Source organism: Pristis pectinata, chromosome 8, assembly GCF_009764475.1.
Source record: "Pristis pectinata isolate sPriPec2 chromosome 8, sPriPec2.1.pri, whole genome shotgun sequence".
NCBI lineage: Eukaryota > Metazoa > Chordata > Chondrichthyes > Rhinopristiformes > Pristidae > Pristis > Pristis pectinata.
Window position 1 is genome coordinate 2,421,743 of NC_067412.1, and position 21,613 is coordinate 2,443,355.

Genomic DNA, 21,613 nt, shown 5'->3' on the forward strand with positions numbered 1-21,613 from the left:
TTAGTTTATGGGTACTTTATAGATTTAGAAGATAAATAATCTTTCTTGGGAAATACTTTACCTCAACAGAGCTTGCACACCTGTGTTAAAAGTTGTAAGCACCATACAAACGTTAAACAAAAAGATTTCCTTTAGTCCTTTCTGGAAAAAAACTTCATTCACAAAATTGCTATATTAAACTAACAGTGAAGAAATCAAATATTTGGGGACACAAGAGACAGCAGATGCCAGAATATGGAGCAACAAACAATCTGCTGGAGGAAAGAAACTATTGACGTTTTGGGTTGACACCCTGCATCAGGACTGATGCAGGATTTCGTCCTGAAACATCAACAATTTCTTTCCTCCCATAGATGCTGCTTGACTAAGATATTTGGGCTTCCTTAGTAAATTCTACGTTTCCCAGTTTAATGCCAATAAAATAACCCTTCAACATTTACAGAGACATGAGTGTGTCCACAATATGGTACTGAGTTTTAGGAGTATGTTCCAAAGACGATGCAAGAAGTCTTGGTCCTCGACCATGTAGAATTGATGCATTAACTGCACTAAACCATTAAAATTTGTAAAGTACTTAGAGGGAAAGAAACTGTATATCTATGTCATTATTTTTCACCCCAAAGTATGCATTTATTCCCTTCCGGAATCCACTTACATTTTGAAGTTATTCCCCAATGGACCCCACACAACAAGATTATTAACTAACCCAGGGCAATAAATGTTAGTTGTCCCAGCAATGCCACACCCCACAAAAGAAATAAGCTTTTTTTAAGACAACACCTATGGTCTGAACTATAATGTAACTTGTAAAATAGATTGCAGATTTTGAAACTGTACTAAGTTCCAGTTATTCTATGCAATATAAAGCATTCAAAAAATACTTCAAAACATCTAAAGAGGGTGTCATGCTGAAAATGTAATAGTGTACAACATAAGCATCATGATAACTACCACTGCTAGTGTTATTTCTGAAGTGTCTCTTGTAAGATAGCTCAACAAGAAGAAGTGTGATAAATTTTACTGGTACATAATTAGCGTGAGGCAGCTTTCAATATAAATGGAATTTGGAGTGGTTGATAGATGATATGTGTTACTGGTTTAAAATACTTCAGTCTTCCTAGATTTTTTACACAATTACTCGTACGTTTGAAATTCACCTTATCCTTAGTAGGAAAAAGTGGAATATTGCATTGTCGATAAAAGTGACAAACATGTCACACAGACTAGATGCACAGGTAGATGACTATCTACTGTACAACTTTGCATTTCAATCTTTTTGCAGACATGAAGCTGCAGAAGCATACATTTTCTTTGTTTCCATTTACAACAATGTAATCCACCGTACATCAATTATAATCAGAATTAAACCTGTCAGTGGTAACATTTTTGAGCTAGTATTTATAACCATCGCACAATTAATCATGAATAGAAGATACTGCTGAAATAAATCTACCTTATTATGTTTCAAACATGCTCTGAATTCGGGTATATTTTGTTGTGTTCTGCCGCCACCCCCACAGTTACTCACTCAGCTGGGTGCCATCAGCAACAGCTGGGGACTAGGAAAAGTATCAGACTTTTTTTTCAGAAAATATTTCCATGACCTGAAAACAGAAACCAAGTCTGTTCCCTAATAAATATCCTTATTTTCCTAATCTGTGTATGTGGGTGTAAAAGTCTTAGCATTTTGAGATAACTGCTTTTCAGTGGATACGTTTTCCTCAGATAAACATTACATCTTAACAAAATTACACATGATCACATTTTTAAACTCCAGAACTCCAATTTCTTAAATACGTCCAAAGGTTGTTGTTTTGTTTTAACCAATCTTAAGGGCTTCCACCCATATTTATTTTTTCCTTTCCCCAAAGCTACATATATAAGTAACCTTAGGGCAGTTAATTTAGTGCCAGAAAGCACAATACAATTGATTAAATGGACAGTTAGTGCTGCAACCCCACATAAAAACTCATGATCTATAAGAAGCTTCTTTGGGGGGAATCAGGCTGAACCTATACATTCCTGTTGTCCAGGAGGAAACAAATAAATGGATCTTAAAAACAAACTTCCAATTTGTTTATAAGAATTCCCTTTCAATTGGTTTCTGTTATGTGTGCACCACATATGACAAAAGTAAATTAAATTTTTCTGTAACGCACTACAACTTCCCCCAAATATATGGCTGATTGTCTACTTGTTTCCATTAGTGCCATCTTGTTTTGTTTTGAAGGGACCAAAGTTAAAGATGGAGATAAAAGGACGATATTTCCTGAGCACGAGGGTAAGATGGGATGACTTGTATTCAACTACAATGCTCAGTAAAGTACACAAATGAAAACTCTGTGGCAGATTTACAGGAATTCAGATCATAAGTTAACAAAAGACCCAAGAAGTTCTATATCAGCAGTCATTTTGAGGATGATGTATTCCATGCACTAATGGTAGAGGTGAACAATAACACAGACTCTGCATTAAACTATAATGGTATACAAACTAGAACACATTTCAAAGTAGGATACTTTAAATAAAAGTAACTTATTATTACTTAATTTTGGATGCAGGAGTGGAGGGAGATGAAAAGATTTGGAGGAATCTCAACTCTAGTGCTCTGTTAATTTAGTTTTTATATTTTACATAGATAACAAGGAAGGCTGAGTTAATGATCCTATCAATGGATGCTAATTCAATTTTCTATCACCCAAGCGAATAAATCTCCCCAAACCAGTATTTCCCCACTGTTATCAGTCTTTCGCGACTTACTAAATACTGCTTGATTAATCTATTGCTCAAGCAACTTCTTTAGAATGGTTTGATTTTGGTCTCTCATTTAGATATTGGGAATTTCAAAACAACTCCATCACTTCACCTTGGTAAGCTAGTAAGATAATTTTCTTCCTATCCTCAGCCTGAATAGCTGGATGCAAATATTAAACATTTAAACAAAGAAATCTTCTTTCGAATCAATCAAAGCAAGGGTTTCAATGAGACCATTTTCTGTTAATACCTTCTGAAGGCAAAGCAAACTTTACATCAGATATCCAGACCAACATTCAAAATATTGTACTGGTTGTACGTACTTGAATTTTGTGCAGACTGCATCCTGGTTTATTATTCATCTGCTGGGTAATTCTGGAGATTGGATACAGTAATAGGTATCAACAGTTTATAATAGACAAGGAAAGACTTTACACATTCCTCCTGTGGTGAACATTTAGCCAAGGATCAGAAACACCCACATCAGAAGACATATAAGGAAATATTACAAAGAACCAGGTGAACGATTAAAATTGGTCTGACTTCAAAAGTACTTCACTGTCTGTAAAGCATCTTGAATGACCCACAGTTAGAAAAGGTACTGTAGAAGTGCAATTTTTCTTAAAGAAAAGTGAAATATTAGAGTGGTATATACCAGTAATCTGAAGTGACCACACTATAATGGAGTATTTTAGAATGATTAATACTTGAATCAAGGGACCAGCTGAAATCAGTTCCAAAAGGCATTTATATAACATAAATATGACCAGCTGTACTTAGCAGATAAATGGTTCTGATTTCCCTGTATCTGAATTTTTGCTATCATTTGAAACTTGAGGTTAAAAATCAATTCAAGGAAATGTGGCATCAATCTCTCTTTGGCCACAACAAAAAATGCTTTCTAATTTATAATCCTAACCCTAACCTCTTCTCAAAGTTATACTTTGTGTACGCAAGCAATAAAAGTACACTGACTTTAGTTGTCAATGAAACCATTCCTGACGATGGGTATTAAAAAATTCACTTATTTTAGAAGGACTGAATGAATTTTCCCTCCATGATAAAATACCCTCCCATTATCTTCAAACTGCAAATCAAAACACTGATGTTGGAAATATGAGACAAGACGAAAAAATGCTCTGGAAACAGTCAGGGAGCATCAGGGAGCACTTATGGAAAGAGAAACAGTTACATTTCAAGTCTAAGATTCTTCTCAGACCTGAAATGTGAATTGCTTCTCTCTCTACAGATGCTGCCTGGCCTCAAGTATTTCCAGCATCTTCTGGTTTTGATTCATCTTCTAACTGCATTTTACCTGCAGACTACAACTTGATATCAACTTTCCACTTGTAACTTTCACCAAGTAAAGCCTGAACAATTTCAAAGACCTAAAATAATTCCAGGACACAGTAACAGTATGAAATCCCAGCTTTCCATGGAATGATTACAGCATGCTCTTATGGTCTTGAAGGGTGTCTTCAAGTCCCTAAGAGCAATCCAGCTAGGCACACTCTCCTGCTCTCTCCCCATAATCCTGCAAATTCTTTTGTTTCAGATAATTATCCAGCTCCCTTTTGAATGCCACTATTGAATCTGCAACCACTACTGCACACTGGCAGTGCATTCCAGACCTTAATCACACGTTGTGGACAGACATTTTCCTCATGCAACTTCTGTTTGTTTTCTTATCAAACTATGTTTCTGGGCTCTTGACTCCTCTACCAGTTCCTCTCTACCCACCCTTTCATGATTGTGAGCATCTCTGTGAAAACCCTTCATGACCACTTCTTCTCCAAAGAGAACAAGCGCAGCTTCTCCAGCCCATCCATATAATTCATCCCTGGAATCATTTTGGTAAAGCTCTTCTACACCTCCTCCAAAGCCTTCACATCTTTCTTGAAGCATGCCATCCACTCCCTCCAGAACTGGGCACAATACTGTAGTTGTGGCCGAACCTGTCTTTTATAAAGGTTCTTCATCAAGCGGGGCAGAGCCTTACTGAGAGTTAACCCGCAAAAAGCGACCGGCCCGGATGGAGTCCTCAGATCCTGCACAGACCAGCTGGCGGGAGAATTGGCAAACATCTTTAATCTCTCCCTATTCCAATCTGAGGTTCCCACTGTTTTAAGAGGTAAAAATAAGGTAACATGCCTTGATGACTTTGATCTGGTGCTTCAAGAGGCTGGTTATGGCACACATCAACTCCAGCCTCCCAGACAACCTCAACCCATTGCCATTCGTTTACCGCCGAAACAAGTCCACGATGAACACCATCTCCCTGGCCCTACACTCATCTCTGGAGCATCTGGATAACAAAGGCACCTATGTCAGACTCCTATTTATTGACTACAGGTCCACCTTCAACACCATAATTCCAAACAAACTCATCTCCAAACTCCTAGACCTAGGACTCTGCACCCCTCTCTGCAACTGGATCACTGACTTCCTGACTAACAGACCGCAATCAGAAAGGACAAGCAACAACACCTCCTCCGCGAATATCCTCAACAGCGGTGCTCCGCAAGGCTGTGTCCTTGGCGCTTACTGTGCTCCCTATACACTCACAATTGTGGGGCCAAATTCTGCTCTAACTCCATTTACAAGTTTGTAGATGACACCACCATAGTGGGCTGGATCTCAAATAATGATGAGTCAGAGTACAGGAGAGCCCAGTGACATGGTATCAAGACAACATCCTTTCCCTCAATGTCTGCAAAACAAAGGAACTGGTCACTGACCACATGAAGTGGGGTGGAGTACACGTCCCTGTCTGTATCAATGGTGTGGAGGCAGAGATGGTTGAGAGCTTCAATTTCTTACATGTAAATATCACCAACAATTTGTCCTGGTCTAGCCACATAGATGTTATGGCCAAAAAAGCACACCAACGCCTCTACTTCCTCAAAAGGCTAAGGAAATTCAGCATGTCCCCATTGACTCTGACCGATTTTTACATATGCACCATAGAAAGCGTCCCATCCAGACGCATAAGGCTTGGTATGGCAACTGCTCTGCCCAAGACCGCAAGAAATTGCAGAGTTGTGAACGCAGTCCATTGCACAAACCAGCCTCCCCTCTATGGACTCTGTCTACACTTCCCACTGCCTCGGGAAAGCAGCCAACATAATCAAGGACCCATCCCATTTTCCTGTCGGGCAGAAGATAAAAAGCTTGAGAGCAAGTACCACCAGGCTCAAGGACAGCTTCTATCCCACTATTTTAAGACTCTTGAACTGACCTCTTATACACTACAAGATGAACTCTTGAACTCCCAATCTACCTCGTCTTGGCCCTTGCAGTTTATTTGTCTACCTGCACTGCACTTTCTTGTAACTGTAACCCTTTTTACTACATGTGTGGAATGATCTGTCTGGATGGCACCAAACAAAAGCTCTTCTCTGTATTTTGGTACATGTGACAATAATAAACCAGTACCAACCAATACTGCCCTGTGTTCTATTTCTCAATTTTTAAAGCCCAGGATCTTGTAGGCTTTTATAATCACTTTCTAAACTTGCTCTGCCACTTCCAACTATCTCAGTACAAATACTCCATGATCTCTCTTCTCTTGTTCTCTTTTCTTATTATGCCACCTAGTTTACTTTTTCTCTTTCCATTTTTACTTCCAAAATCTGACATTTTAGACTTCTCAGTATTACGTTTCACCTACTATCCATCTGCCCATTCCTGCAGCTTATTTCTCCTTGAAGTCTATTGCTATCCTCCTCACAGTATTGCATCATCTGCAAATTTGGAAATTATGCCTTGTACAACAGAGTTCAAACCCCTTCAGAACACCAGTACACTTCCGTCCAGTCCAAGAAACTTTCTTTCAACACTATTTCCTCTTTTGCAGTAAATTTTCTACCCATGTTGCTACAGATTCATTTGTTAACATTGATAATAAACACTCTTAGCGAACCTGTAAGGCTTGAGCTTGTAACTCTGATATTTAATTATTCACGTTATACTAAAAACTGTATAGCTGATTCTTCTATCACAATAGACTTCCATGATGCAATTCACCATTGTACACTCACACAGACAAGTAGATGGTCAAAATGGAGGTACATGTCTAACTTCTGGTAAACATTTCATCATGTTGAGATTTTAAAGCCAAATCAACAATGTCCTATCAACTGTCCTGTAATTATTGGAAAGTAAACAGGCATCTTAAGAATCCTGGCAGAACTTAACGTAACTCAGTCTATGGATCTTAAAAGAATCAGTATATAATGCAATCTATATTAGAAATATTAGCAACTTTTATATAAAAAAACAATATGCTATTTAACACTTTTACTTATGTTCTCAATTAAAAAACAATTTTCCATATCTATTACCAAGGTTAAGTAAAGCTAACCGTTAGAAACATTGCTGTCTAGAAATTAACACCACAATTTTGTGCGTGACACAATCTAATCGCCAAAAAAAGTAAACAAAAATCAGAAATTCACAGCATGATTCACAAAACCTGTGATGTTCCTTCCATGTTCCTTATAATGCATAATACATTAAGGGACCTGACAACACCCACTGGTATGCAATCACATACAATGCATGCGTTGGCTCCACTCATTGAAACTCCATTCTAGTTGAAGTGGCCTGTGTTGTCTGTTGGCCATTGTTGCAGAAACAACTTTTCAACATGCCTGCTTAGTATAACTTAATGGGAACACATTACCTAATGGGACTTTCCTGACCAGAACACTGACTGCCATTGGGGATGTGCCACAAGGTGGATTCCCTTAAGTTACTTATTGGTTCTCTGTTCCAAGAGAGTAACAAGAGATCTTGCAATTGAATAAGCAATCTCATATTGAATAGACAATATTCAGTTAGCTGTACAGTACTATGTAAAATTCATGCTGCACTCTTCTTCAGACAGATCTGGCACAGTAGTGTAGCGGTTAGCGTAGCACTATTACGGCACCAGCAACCCGGGTTCAATTCTGGCCACTGTCTGTAAGGAGTTTGTACATTCTCCCCGTGTCTATGTGGGTTTCTGCCCACATTCCAAAGACGTACATGTTAGGAAGTTGTGGGCATGCTATGTTGGCGCCGGAAGCGTAATGACACTCGCGGGCTGCCCCCAGAACACTCTATGCCAAAGATGCATTTCACTGTGTGTTTTGATGTACATGTAACTAATAAAGACCTATCTTATCTTATCTGCTCATGTCTTATGATAGTTTACTCATTGGTGCCCAAGACCTGGATTTTTTGGTTTTAACTAATCAAGCAACAAAAGACTCCTTAGAAAAATAGATTTCCTTCACCTATAAAACTGTGCCGACAATGAAAGCAACAACCATAATTTATGTTTTATTATCAGAATAATGGATGTGATTTTCAAAATGTGGATAAACGTGGATGTGGCGGATCCTATCTGTATGTGATACATGCTGGTCAATGGGACGAAGCTGGTGAAAAAAACAAAGTGAATCATGGGAGGAAATGGGGTGAAAAACCAAAGAGCACAAAAAAAGCAGCTCATTCAGCCCCTTGTGTCTGCTCTGCCATTCAATGTCACGGCTGGTGTTTTATTTCAGTGCCACTTTCCCGTACTAACCCCCTATTTGCTTGTTTCTAAGGGGAGGGGGGTATGCACAATTACAAGAAAGAAAATGAAGAGACTGCCAAAGTTATTTAGTGTGAGGGAATTTCATTCCAGCCATTTCACTGGCTGGCAGAAATTTTGTTAGTGTTCTCCACTATTCTATGAAGTCTTTAAAAAAAGAAAGTTAATGAGACACTGTGACTGATGGGATCACTTCCAGTGCTAAACCCATTTCCTGGCACATGTACACGCTTGCTTCAGCTCATGTGAATATTTGAATAAAACACCAGCATGAATGATACAATCCACTATCCTTAAAAGCAGCAGAAATTAAGGCCATCTTTTATCACCAAGTTCACTAACTGGCTGGGGTCCCACATATGTACTCCTCTAATGTCAGGTTAGGTAGATTTTAAATCATGAAACAACTTCACATCATGTAGCTTGCAGACCGACATATCACATCAGCTCACGACTTTATTGTTATTTTGATTTTGTGTTTGCCAAACACTAATTGATAAAATTTTTAAAAAATTAAAGTTGAGAAGTTCCCATCCCATCGATGTGCCTTCACATTATTCAACATGGTGATTCATGCAAAAAAGAAAATGGATGCGAAGTACAAGACAGTGTTTACATTCCTTTTCTGGTTGTGGAGAAGTTGATGAATGCTGCCAGGACTTGATAACATATCAGACTACTACGCTGCTCCTTCACCCCAAGTACAACAACAACCTGTATTAATGCTTTAAGTGTTTGGCCAGGTAAGGCCAAAATCAAATATGTAGAAAAGAGCTTGGTCAAAGAGACAGATTTTCAGGAGAGTCTTCAAAGAAGAAAGACAGAGTTGCAAAAATAAATTAGGGAGCTTAGGGCATTGGTGCTAAAGGCAAACCGAATGATTAAGAATAGGATGATGAATGGGTGAATGGGCTGGAAATGGAGCAGATATTATTTCAGAGAAATGGGGGGGTGGGGGGGTGAGATGATGAGGAGGGTGGTTGGTGGGTACATTGTAATTGGGAAGTCTGTTACAAAGGGAAACCTTTCAATTAAAATCAAGTGAAACCAGCTGACTCACCTAGAGCTGCCTGGATGTTTAAAAAGGGAGAATTAGAAACCAGTGATCCTTGGAGAATGGTAATGTTGGTTTGAGGATGGTATGTGGTAGGAGATCCTTTTCTGACACTTGTATGGTTATTTATGAGAGTGAGGTATGGTAGGGCTGAGTGGCTTGCATATCCTGATCATAAAGGAGGTTGTGGATGCTTCCAATGTTAAAGGCAATCAAGTGTTTAGGATTTGTCTCCAGCTGAAACAACTTGAGCTCTGTTCCAAAGTTGGAGTGGTGATTAGAATCTGTGAGGGTGAGAATTGTGGATATCACATTTGAGGATGTGGTCACATCACTAAAGTGAGAGTGGCAGAGAGGGCATGTGACTACCAGACATATTTGGAGGAGCAGGCAGGTAGTGCATGAGTACCCCAAGTCAATCTTGGTCATTGACAAATGGTCCCTTTAGCAGATTGGGTGGGACAGTTCCTTGGAGTAGAGTCAGCTAGAAGAGTACAACTGCACAGGAGGGGAAGAAAAGGAGTAAGAGCATTAGTGATAATAGGATTCAATAGTTAGGGTGACTAATGGATATTTCTGTTGCTCTAAATTTGACTCTAAAGCAGCATGTTGACTCCTTGGTGCAAGGGTCAAGGATGTCACTGGCTGCAGAGCATCCTGAAAAGAGAGTGAACAGCTGGAGGTAACTGTCCAAAATGATACCAATGACTAACTAGAAAAGAGGTCCTACAGCTAGAAACAAAGGCAGAAATACTGGAAGAACCCAGGCGACCAGGTAGCATCTGTGGCGAGAAACCAGTTCATGTTCTGGGTCAGTGACCATTTGACCCAAGGTAAATGACCTACTGAATGGGCACTTTGCAACTTTCTGGAATGAACATTGAATTCTCCATGGGTAAACTGCTCTTTGATTGTTTCCAATTACTGAGCTTGTGCCCTCTTCTCACTTAGTTTCTTTAAAATGCCTTGCTAATTGGTGATGCACGTGCACCTTTGATCTCCATAGTCTTTGTCCTGCACCTCACTCCTCCCCTCCCCCTCACCTCTGTTTGAAGATTGTAAACTCTGCCCTTTCCCCAATTCTGAGGGATGGTTTCAGATCCAAAATGTTTACTGGTTTCTCTCCACAGATGCTGCTTGACTGGCTGAGTTCTTCCAGCATTTGTTTTTTTGTGATTCCAGCTTCTGTTTTTCCCTACAGATGTAGTTTAGGAAACAAGGAAAGGAAATTCAAAAAGAACCCCAAAATTAGTAATCTCAGGATTACTCCAGTGGCACGTTATAATAAGCACAGAAATAAGGAGAGCAGATGGCTCGGGAGGGAGTGTTTTGGATTTTATTCACTGGAATGTTTCTAGGGTGGGTGGGACTAAACCAATTGGACAAGCTGCATGTCGGCATAGCTGGGTTCAATATTCTTGGGCTTGCTTGTGCTTTTGGGGAGAATTTAAACTAGATGACAGATAAATGGGAACCTTTAAGGGAATTTGGCAATAAAATAGATAGCAAAAAACAAGTTTGAGCAACAAAGGGTGTCAAAGCAGAAAAATGTCAGTGCCAAAATTAATGGTGCTGTATCTGGATGCTTAGTGTGTTTTGATGTACATGTGACTAATAAAGAAATCTTAAAGTGTGAAGTAAATGAATTTAAGGCAAATAGAGGTAAATGGGCGTGTGTCCTGCCATTATAGAAACATGGCTGCAAGGCAACCAAAGCAAATATTCTACATTATTTAACATTTGGATAGGATGGGCAAAAGCTACTGGGGTGGTGTAGCATTATTAATGATGGAAATCAGTTGCAGTGGTGAGAAACTACCTTGGTGTGACAGATCAGGAATTTGAACTAGGATCAATTTGGGTCAAGCTAAGAAACAGCAAAGGGCAGAAAATATTGGTAGTTGTTTATTGGCCACAAAGTGGGGAATTTTAAAAATGATTGCTTAACTAGGACTTGGTTTGAATTTAAACTTGCTGGCACCACATAGGAAACCCTGTCAGATGTAGCTGTCGAGGATCAGATAATTTTCAATATAGATCAACTTTTAACTTGGATTTTTTGAAAAGTAAACTGTACATGCTGGAAATCTGAAGGGTTTTGACCCAAGATATCAACTATTTCTTTCCATGATACAGCCTGATCTGAGTGTTCCAGCACTTGTTTATTCTGGTTATAAATGTGTAGTATGTTAAAAACCAACTGTAGTACAGGTGCTTTTCCTGAAGCTGGGGCACATCGCTGAAGTGTAATCCAATGAGCTGTACTCTGGTCAAGTGTATAATGACTAGAGCCACAAACTACTTGATGCCAATAAGTGTCAAAATTGAAACCTTCATGTAGCAAACTTGCTTCCTTTTCATAAATGCATTCTCATAAAATGCTTATGAGAAAGCAATGAGCTAAATGTATTTCTGCTGCAATTGCTAGTGCAGTCTGACTTCTCTTCTAACAAGATAGGCTTGCTGAAAATGCTGTCAAAACTATTTTCACAGGGAACTGAAAATTTCCTGGAGAAAGTTGATGCTAGCCAAAGAATCCCACCAATCCCCTACAGCATGGAAATTGACCCTTTAGCCATCAAGTGCCTATTTCCCAACACTTGCCTATACTCGTGTCATAGCATGTCAAGTGCATATCTAAATAATACTTAAATATTGTTGGAGTAACCCCTCTACCAATCTCTTGGGTAATGTGTTCCAAATTTCAACCACCTGGGTGGAAAAAATTCTTCCTCAAATCCACCATTTCCTACTTAATTCCATGCCCTCTGGTCACACACTTCTACTAAGAGGGAAAGTTTTTAATTATCTGGGTCACACTCAGCCTTCTTCCCTGTAAAGAAAACTCCAGTTATTCCTCTTAACTGAAATGCTTTATCCATCGGGTAGAAGATACAGGAGCCTGAAGGCACGTACCACCAGACTTAAGGACAGCTTCTACCCTCTGTGATAAGACTATTGAACAGTTCCCTTATACAATGAGATGGACTATGACCTCACGATCTACCTTGTTGTGACCTTGCACCTTATTGCACTGCACTTTCTCTGTAGCTGTGACACTTTACTCTGTACTGTTATTGTTTTTACCTGTACTACCTCATTGCACTCTGTACTGACTCAATGTAACTGCAGTGTGTAATGAATTGACCTGTACGATCAATATGCAAGACAAGTTTTTCACTACCTTGGTACAAGTGACAATACTATACCAATATGACCTGCCCTTGTATTCTATGCCTCAGCTACTAAAGCTGAGTATTCCATATGCATTCACCACATCTGCCAGTGCCTTTGGAGATATTTAGACATATATATATATATAAAGATCCCTGTTTCTCGGCATGTCCCAGCGTTCTACCAAACTCTGTGTACATCTTAACCTTATTGGAATTGCCTCATTTTTCAGAATTAAATGCCATCTGCCATTTCTTTCCATCTTACCAACTCATCATTTATTCTGTAGCTAATGGTCTCCTCACCAGCAACATCAATTTGTGCCACCTGTGGACACTAATAATCCTCCTACATTTGCATTCAGATTGTTACTACATATAACAAGGGTCCTGGGAACAATCCCTTGTGGTACATCAAGCTTCCAATGCAAAGATAACTCTTTGCCATATTCTCTGCCTATTCACCAAGCCAATCTTTGATCCAAGTTGCCTGGATCCTACAGGCTCTTACCTTTTTGATCAGTCTCACATGATCTTGAAGGCTCACAATCAGATTTATTATCACTGACACATGATGTGAAATGTGTTGTTTTGCAGCAGCAGTACAGTGCAGAAACATAAAATCTATAAATTACAAAAATAAATAGTGCAAAAAAAAGGGAAAAATCAGGTAGTGTTCATGGATCATTCAGAAATCTGATGGTGGAGGGGAAGAAGCTGTTCCTGAAACGTTGAGCGTGGGTCTTCAGGCTCCTGTAACTCCTCCCCAATGGTAGTAACGAGAAGGTGTGTCCCAGACGGTGAGGGTCCTTAATGATGGATGCTGCCTTCTTGAAATCTATGTAGACTAGATCAATTGCACTATCCTTTTTGACACACTATCATTGTTTTGAAAAATACAATCAAATGAGTCAGATGGGATCTCTCCTGGCTAACTTTCATGAATTGCTGCTGCTCAGTTTTTCCAATAGTTTCTGCACCATTTGCACCAGCAGGCTTGTAATTTCCTGGCCTTTCCCTGCCGCTCTTGAATAGTGGTATCCTCTGGCACCTCTTTTGTAGCCAGAGAAGATTCAAATCTCTGACAGAGTCCCAGCAATATCCTCCCTTGCCTTCCATTGCAGCCTAGGATTCAGCCCATCATTCCCTGGGGATTTATCTGTCTTTAAAGCCTAAGACATCTAATATCTCATCTTTTGGTTGTAATTTGTCCTAAAATTCCATCATTCCCTCAAGGAATTATCCAACTACAGTCCTTCTCATAACTAAATACAATGAGAAGCATTCATTTAAGCTCCCACCTCCTCCTCCACTCCATGGCTAGATTGTCATTTTGCTCCCTATGTGGGCCCTATTTCTCTGGTTACCCTCTTGCTCTCTCAGAAGACAGTTAAGAGATCAACACACAGTTGCTAAAGTCATAGAATGGAAACAGGCCATTCAGCCCACTACATCCACACCAACCAGTGGGCACCCACTGGCATTAATCCCATCTTCCACTTGACTCAAATGTTCGTCTAGACACTTCTTAAGTGCTGTCAGTGATTCTGCTTCCACCACTCTCTTCTGCAGTGGATCCCAGGCACTCATCACTCTCTGGGTGAGAAAAGACTCCCTCAGATCCCCTCTAAATCTCTTACCACTTACCCTAACTCCATGTTCTTTGGTTTTATTCACCTCTGATAAGAGTTGAGTGTTGTGAATGGAAATTTTGGACCAGATTGTGCTGACCCTGGTGCGCACAAGACCTGCCTATAGGTCGCCCTGACAGCAGAGTGGTCAGAGGCCCTTCACTGTTTTCAAATCTCTCCAACAGTCAGATACATTTGGAAATAGTTGTAAAAGAAAATTAAACCCAAGCTAAAAAAAATACTAAAAATGAGTTTGTTTAAAACCCACCATGAATTAATTAAAACATGTAAATTAAAGAAAAATAAACAAACACTATTTTAAATGAAGGCCAATACACCCATTCAAATGAATGGGCTGCTCTGGATGTACAGGTAATGAGGGGCCAGATTTGAAGTGTATCTGCCTCCTCAGTGTGTGGATAAACCCCAAGATTCAGTGGTGAATTTGGGGCAGGAGGAGATTAATGAACCAGATAAGACTTTAGTACAACACAATAGTTTTGTACTCACTATTACCATTTTTTATTGAGACACAAGAGACTGCAGGTGCTTTAATCTGGAGTAAAAAAACAAACTGCTGGAAGAACTCAGCAGGTTGAGCAGCAACTGTAGGAGGAAAGGAATTGTCAACATTTTGGGTCAAGATCCTGCATCAGATGCAGGGTCTCAGCCCAAAAAGTTGACTGTTTCTCTGCCTCCATAGATGTTGTTCAGCCTGCTGTATTCCTCCAGGGGTTTTTTTTTGTTCTTTTTTATTATTCCACATTTGTTTCATTAGCAGACAAGTTCTGCAGCTGTCATTATGGCTTTCAAACTTGTGTCTGCAGATTAAATGTTTGGGCCTCTAGATACAAGTCCAGTAACTTAAACACAATACTGTTGTCTGCTGGTCCAAAACTGCACTCAGCATTCCCATATCATCAAGCTTCTCTTGGCTTTTTCAAACATTCATTAGGTTGGCAATACAGAGACATTAAGTGACTGCAGATGCTGGAATCTGAAGCAAAACCTGAACAGCTGGAAGAACTCAGTAAGTCGAGCAGCATCCACGGAAACAAAGGGATGGTCTACATTTTGGGTCGAGACCATGCATCAGGACTGAGGGTATAGAGCTGGTATAAAGAGGTGAGAGAGAGGAGTGAGACAGGGACTGGCAGGTGATCGGTGGAACCAGATTTGGGGAGGAGGGTGATGGACATATGAAGTCAGTGGGAAGGGGGAGTATTGAGACAAAGGATGGATAAGGCCAACAAACAGAGAGAGACCTTGGGTGGTCTGGGTTACCTGACACTGGAAAATTCAATGTTCATTCCATTGGGCTGTAGGCTACCCAAACGGATATTAGGTGCTGTTCTTCTAGTTTGAATTTGGCCTCACTATGGCAATGGAGAAGTCCTGGAACAGACTGGTTGGTGTGGGAATGGAAAGGGATTTGAAATGACGTGCAATCAGAAGCTCAGGATATCTGTTGCAAACAGAGAGCAGGTATTCTGCAAAATGGTCGCCAAGTCTACCCTTGGTCTCGCCACATTTCAAGCACTGAATGTAACAGACAGGTTGAAGGAGCTGCATATGAATCTCTACCTCACCTGGAAGGGCTGTTTAGCTGGATGGCGGCGAGGGAGTGGGAAGGATGGTCCTCGCCTTTCGTCCCACTAGTTCAAGTTATACTTTATTGTCATTCACCCATATGCTGTAAAACACACGGAGGAACGAAATGTCGATTCCCCCAGACTCACACAACAGAGGACAGACATAGAACAGAGGACATACAATAAATGCAGACAGAAACATTGTGCAAACACAAATAGTGCAAAAAATGGTATATACAGGATACAAAATTAATGCAAGGTTAGAGCAAAACTGAGATGGACAAAGAAAATACAGAACTCAGTGTGTTGCACTAAATGTATAAACATGTTCAGAAGCAGCCAAAGTTCTTATGTGCCATTGTGCAAACCAGGACTTTTGACGTGACATTTGTCTGAGACTGCCTCCAGGGTATTCAGGAGCCTGACAGCCTGGGGGAAAAAACGGTTATACAGTCTAGTAGTTCTGGCCTGGATGCTCTGGTACTGCTTGCCAGATGGCAGTGGGACAAATAGGTCATGGGAGGGATGAGAGGGGTCATCTATGATTCTGCAGGCCTTGCGGGTGCATCGTATGTTGTAGATGTCCAGGATGGAGGGAGGAGGTACTCCAATGATCTTTCCAGCTGTGCTCGCAATTCTCTGCAGAGTCCTGCGGTCTGAGGTGTTACAGTTGCCATACCAGGCAGAGATGCAGCTGGTCAGGACCCTCTCAATGGTACCCCTGTAGAATGTGGTGAGGGTGGGGGAGGGCAGGTTTCAGCTGCCGTGGACGTGGAGATGCTGTTGTGCCTTCTTGGCAAGGGAGGAGGTGTTGGTTGACCAGGACAGGTCGTCTGCTATGTGTATTCCCAAGAACTTATAGCAGCTGACTCTGTACAATGATGCCATTGATACACAGGAGTGAGTGGTCAGCCTGGGCCTTTCTAAAATCCACAATCTTCTCCCTTGTTTAGTCCACGTTCAAGGAGAGATTGTTGACTGAGCACTAGCCTCTGCATCCGGTACATCAACCTTCACTGCTATTGCCAGCTCCAATGGGATCCCACCACCAGCCACATCTTCCCCTTGTCCCCCCTTTTCTGTAGGGACCACTCTCTCTCTGTGACTCCCTGATGTGTTTGTCGCTTCCTGTCCACCCTTCCTGTCCCCTGGAAATGCAGTGCCTTTCCCTTCACCTCCTCCCCTTGGAGATCGCAACCTTCAAGGTGTGTTTCTCAACAAAACCAGCCATGATTATAAGGCAAAAAAACAAACTGCTGAAGGAACTCAACGGGTGGAGCGACATCTGTGGGGGGCGTGGGGAGGGGAGGGGAGGGATGAAGGAATTGTCCTGATGCAGGGTTTCGACCTGAAACATCCACAATTTCTCCCCCCCCAGAGGGTGCTCGATCCGCTCAGTTCCTCCAGCAATGTGTTTACTTTCCTCCACATTCCAGCATCCGCAGACTCTTGAGTCTCCATGGTTATAAAGCTTTGTGCAATCTTAAATCATTTGGCTGATTCCCTCTTTGATTTAGAAAAAAACACAAGTGGACTGCCAAAATTTGCACAAGTTCCATAAATGGGCATTTCCTTGGAAGTTTAAAGCAGAACGATTCCTTTAACATTCCCGAGGTATTTTGATCTCTCATCCCCCCCTCCGATTAGATCCAAAAGACTATTTATGCCCAGTAGCACCCGTCAAGCTGATCGATCCGTGCGTATGGTTTGTCAGCGCCGTCTTCAGAACCAGTTCGCAAAAACCAGCTACAACAGTGCGACTGGACCACACCCACCGTGTCGGACACACCTCTCAACTCGACCTAATACAGAGCGCAACGCAACCAACCTCGTTCCGAGCGCCACAGTTATCCACCTGCCGCGGCATTTCACCGTTCAAAGTTAACATCCGAACACCCTTTCTGCACTGAAGCTCAATTCAAGAGTCTCCGGATGGCGTTAAGAACCGGGTGCACGAACAGGAAAGAGTTCATAAATTCACACTGTACAACTTCCCTGCGAACGAAGTGCTGCCGTAGGAACACACTCCCAACAAGCCTCACCAGCCTGCTTTCTCTCTTGCTCAGGCTGAAGTTTTCTAACGGAGCCCGGCGACTACTTACAATAACGCAGAGGAGAGAATTCCTCGACAATGGTGATCCGTGATTTTACTATATAAAATCCATATCAAGGCAAAAAGAAAATAATTCAACCTGCGCTCACCAGATACAAGGATGTTCAAAGGAAGGGCAAGTGAACACACATCACGTTACAAAAAACTTGGGAGAATACGAGTTCCCAGCGTCACCCCGAAGCTCGTTTTTAATGCCAACATTCGGATTTTGGGGCAAAAATCTATTCATAAAAAAACCAAAAGCCACAAATTTCGTGACTGTTAGTGGCGCCTTACATATCCGTTTATTTCTAGGAAAAGGAAGAACATATAGAAATCATTCCTTTTTCAAAAACAAGAGCCGTGGCGTCGCCCCCCCCCCCCCCCCCCCGTGATCCGCTTGGGCCTCAGCCCAGCAGTGTGACCGGGAGCATTGTGGACTCTTACAGCCCGGAGTCAAACGCTCATCCGCCTGTGATTTTGTTTTACTGTAATGCTAATACGTCTGCGGGATGAGTACACACAACAGGATCTGCTCCAAGTATTCCGTGCACTACTGCAGTGCAGAACTTTATTCCTCGATAGCCCTGCTCCCTGCTCTCTTCCTCACTCATACCTGGGCTTCCTCCAGTGAAGGACTGACATCTCCTCAATCAATTCCCACTGCTAACATTCCCACCCTCAGATGCCTTTCCATTCCTAACCCCATTTAACCTACTGGTTCAAACCAACCAGATTCAGAAGATTTGTAAACTAAAACAAACATAGGCAAATGGGACAGCTCATGTGGGCAGCTGGATCAGTGGGAACCTGTGTAATTCTATTACTCTAAATATCACTTCTGAAGGAAGGACAATATACTCTCCATTACTATATATTTTCAAGCAGCAGCTTAAGAGAAGTTCTTATGCATCAGTTCATCAAAAGGGAAAAGGACAAAGTGAGTCTCTAAACCAGTACCGTCAGTTGCAGTTGTAACGTTGAGGATTCAAACCCCACTTGAGCACATCATCAATGAGGCAGTACTGGATAGCCAAAGGTACTGTTCCTTGGATCAAACATTAAACCTAAGTACCATCACTCTAAGTCCTGATGCAGGGCTTCAACCAGAAACACTGACCATCCCTTTGCCTTCACAGATGCTGCTCGACCAGCTGAGTTCTTGCAGCGGTTCATTTTTTGTCATCACTCTGCTGGATTCAGGTAGACACGATATAAAGTGCCCTGAGCCAACAATTCACTCTCAGCAAACATCACCAAAGATATAATTTAACTAGTTACTCATCTCAGTTGTTGTGGTCGACCTTGCTGTATGCAAACTGCCAAAACAACATTGGCTGCATTTCAAATTGGCAGCGAAATGCTCTGGGATGCCCCAAAGACGTCAAATGGTACACAAAATTCTCTTTTGGCAATTCATTATAACAACTACGTATCCTTGTCTACACATCCAGCTGCCCTTGCTTCACTCAGCTACTGCCCATCAACTCACCAGGATCAAGTGTCCCCAGTTGTATCCTTTTCCCTTCTTTGGACCAGCAAGACGCATTTCTCACTGGCCCATCATTATCCCCCTCACTGTGTCACGCAGCCATCTGGCTAACCACCACCTCTCTCCTCAGCCACAATCAGCTTACTTTTTCATCTAAAGTGAGGTATAAATTGGGCAAATAGTAGAAGATCATCTATGGAAAGAATATGTGGAGGGGAGAAAGTGGGGAAACGGTGCGGGGGGGAGAAAGATAATGAGAGGAAAATGACACTACAAGATAGTAACGTGGAGTGTGTATGGCAAACACTAACTCTGATGCTTACAGATAAGCAAGCAGGGGCATGAGGGCCTGGAATAGTTACCGCTGGAACCAGAATGTTTTAATAATGGCCGACAATACATAATGGGCCATCCCACAAAAAAGCACATCCTTTAATAACGCTTGTGAACCAACCTGGTGCCTCAGATTCAACAGCACAATTGGAACACTGTGTAATGCAGGTGAGAGGGGCAAACTGGTCTGGCCAAGTGCCGGAACCCTTACTTTTCAATCACAATCATTACCGGCAAAGATAAGGGTTATATAATTAAATTGTAAATAATCTAAAATACAAGGATCAATATTATAACACTATGAATAATAAATGTTAAAAATGACTTACTTTTGCCATAGCCCCAGCTTGCTGTGCATTTAGACCCGCATGTGCACCCATCTGTGCCGATCCTTGGGCTAGAGTCTCTGCTAACACACTGCCAGAATTGCTCAGGCCAGAGTTTGAATACTGCATTCCCCCACGGCCTCTGCCAGCAGCACCCAAGGATCCATTCAGCACCTGTCCCTGGCCTTGCTGTGATTGCTGCATCAGACCTTGGCTGTTGTTGCTGCTCAGTAGAGCCTGATGTGTGTGACTGAGATTGGTGTTGATGCCCATTCCTCCTGGCCCAGCCTGAGCAGCTGGGTTGCTACTGGCAGACACCAAACCCGACGCTGCAGCATTGTGAAGTTTCGGCTCTCCATGTTTTTGTGCTTGTGTGTTCAGTGCTTGAGAGCCAGGTGTTGAAGAAGTTGAACCACTGGCTGCCATCCCCAAATTGGAAGGTGAAGTCAGCCCCTGATTGTGAGGGCTTTTACCCATGTTGCTTACGTTGGAGCTATTTTGCTGGCTCTGGCCAGGATTGTCCATTGATCTACCAGGATTGTTGTTGGAGTTCACATTGCCCAGTCCTCCAGTGAGACTGGAGCCACTGCCAGCCCGCAGAAGTTCCGAGAGCTGCTTGTGTTTAGAAGCAGCGTCCTGACCAATGACACTGCTCAGCTGGCCCAGTTCACCACCATTGGGCAGTCCTAAAGAATCGGATGATCTGATCAATTCATCAGGTAAGTCATTTTCTAAATCAAACGACAATCCAAAATCTAAAAAAAAATAAAAATTATCCACTGTATTAGTACCAGATTAATGCAAGTAAGCCTTCTACATATTGCTTTGATCAAATTTGGTATTAAAGACAAGTTCTGCAGTCAGAACTTATTCTGTTAAAGAACAATGTTGCATGAAGTACATAACACTTGAACATTGTAACCCAAACCAACCCCAAAGATGACACAGGCTAACATACTTCCAACTACATGGAGAGTCTGCACAGCAAATAACTCTCCATGCTACTTTCAACTTTAAAGACTGTTTGGAAAATTGTGTAAAAATAAACAAAATGCTTCTCAATTAACAAATCTGATCATTTTCAATTAATTTTATATGAATCAATTTAGCAAGCAAGATCAACCATCAAATCATCAGTGCTGCTTTCCCAGGCTTTGCAACCATGAACACCTTTGGTATCACAGTATACATCTCTGACATGAATAACTACTGTACCAAAACCTTTACATTTTTCGCATACAGTTTGTAAAACTTTATAAACCAACAAAATTGAGTCTGGTTTGCACTGACAAACATTTTTACAACATTGATGAATGCAGCTTAGACACAGGAAAGCCTTTGGGAAGTACTATGCTAGTCAAACTAAATCTTGATTTCACAATAGCCGTATGAACCTTATCAGAAATCAGTTGCTACATTACAAGTAAAGGAGATGAATACATTTGAACGTGCAAACTAGATATTACTAAAATGTAAATTGCATGATGTAAGGCAACCCTATTGGCTGTAATCAATGCTTCAGAGACTGAACTAATGCTCTCAGTATATGTACAATATTATTCTAATATTAACCATAATACCATGA

The 21,613-nt window shown here is 41.3% G+C and overlaps 1 protein-coding gene across 1 annotated transcript in view; it reads right to left on the reverse strand.

Annotated features, from left to right (window-relative positions):
• The window catches only part of LOC127573201 (CREB-binding protein-like), a 117,744-nt gene that overhangs the window by 94,688 nt on the left and 1,443 nt on the right, over positions 1–21,613 (reverse strand). Inside the window, exon 2 of the mRNA XM_052021201.1 lies at positions 20,032–20,783. Coding sequence (XP_051877161.1) covers positions 20,032–20,783 — 752 coding nt within the window. The remainder of the gene's footprint in view (positions 1–20,031; positions 20,784–21,613) is intronic.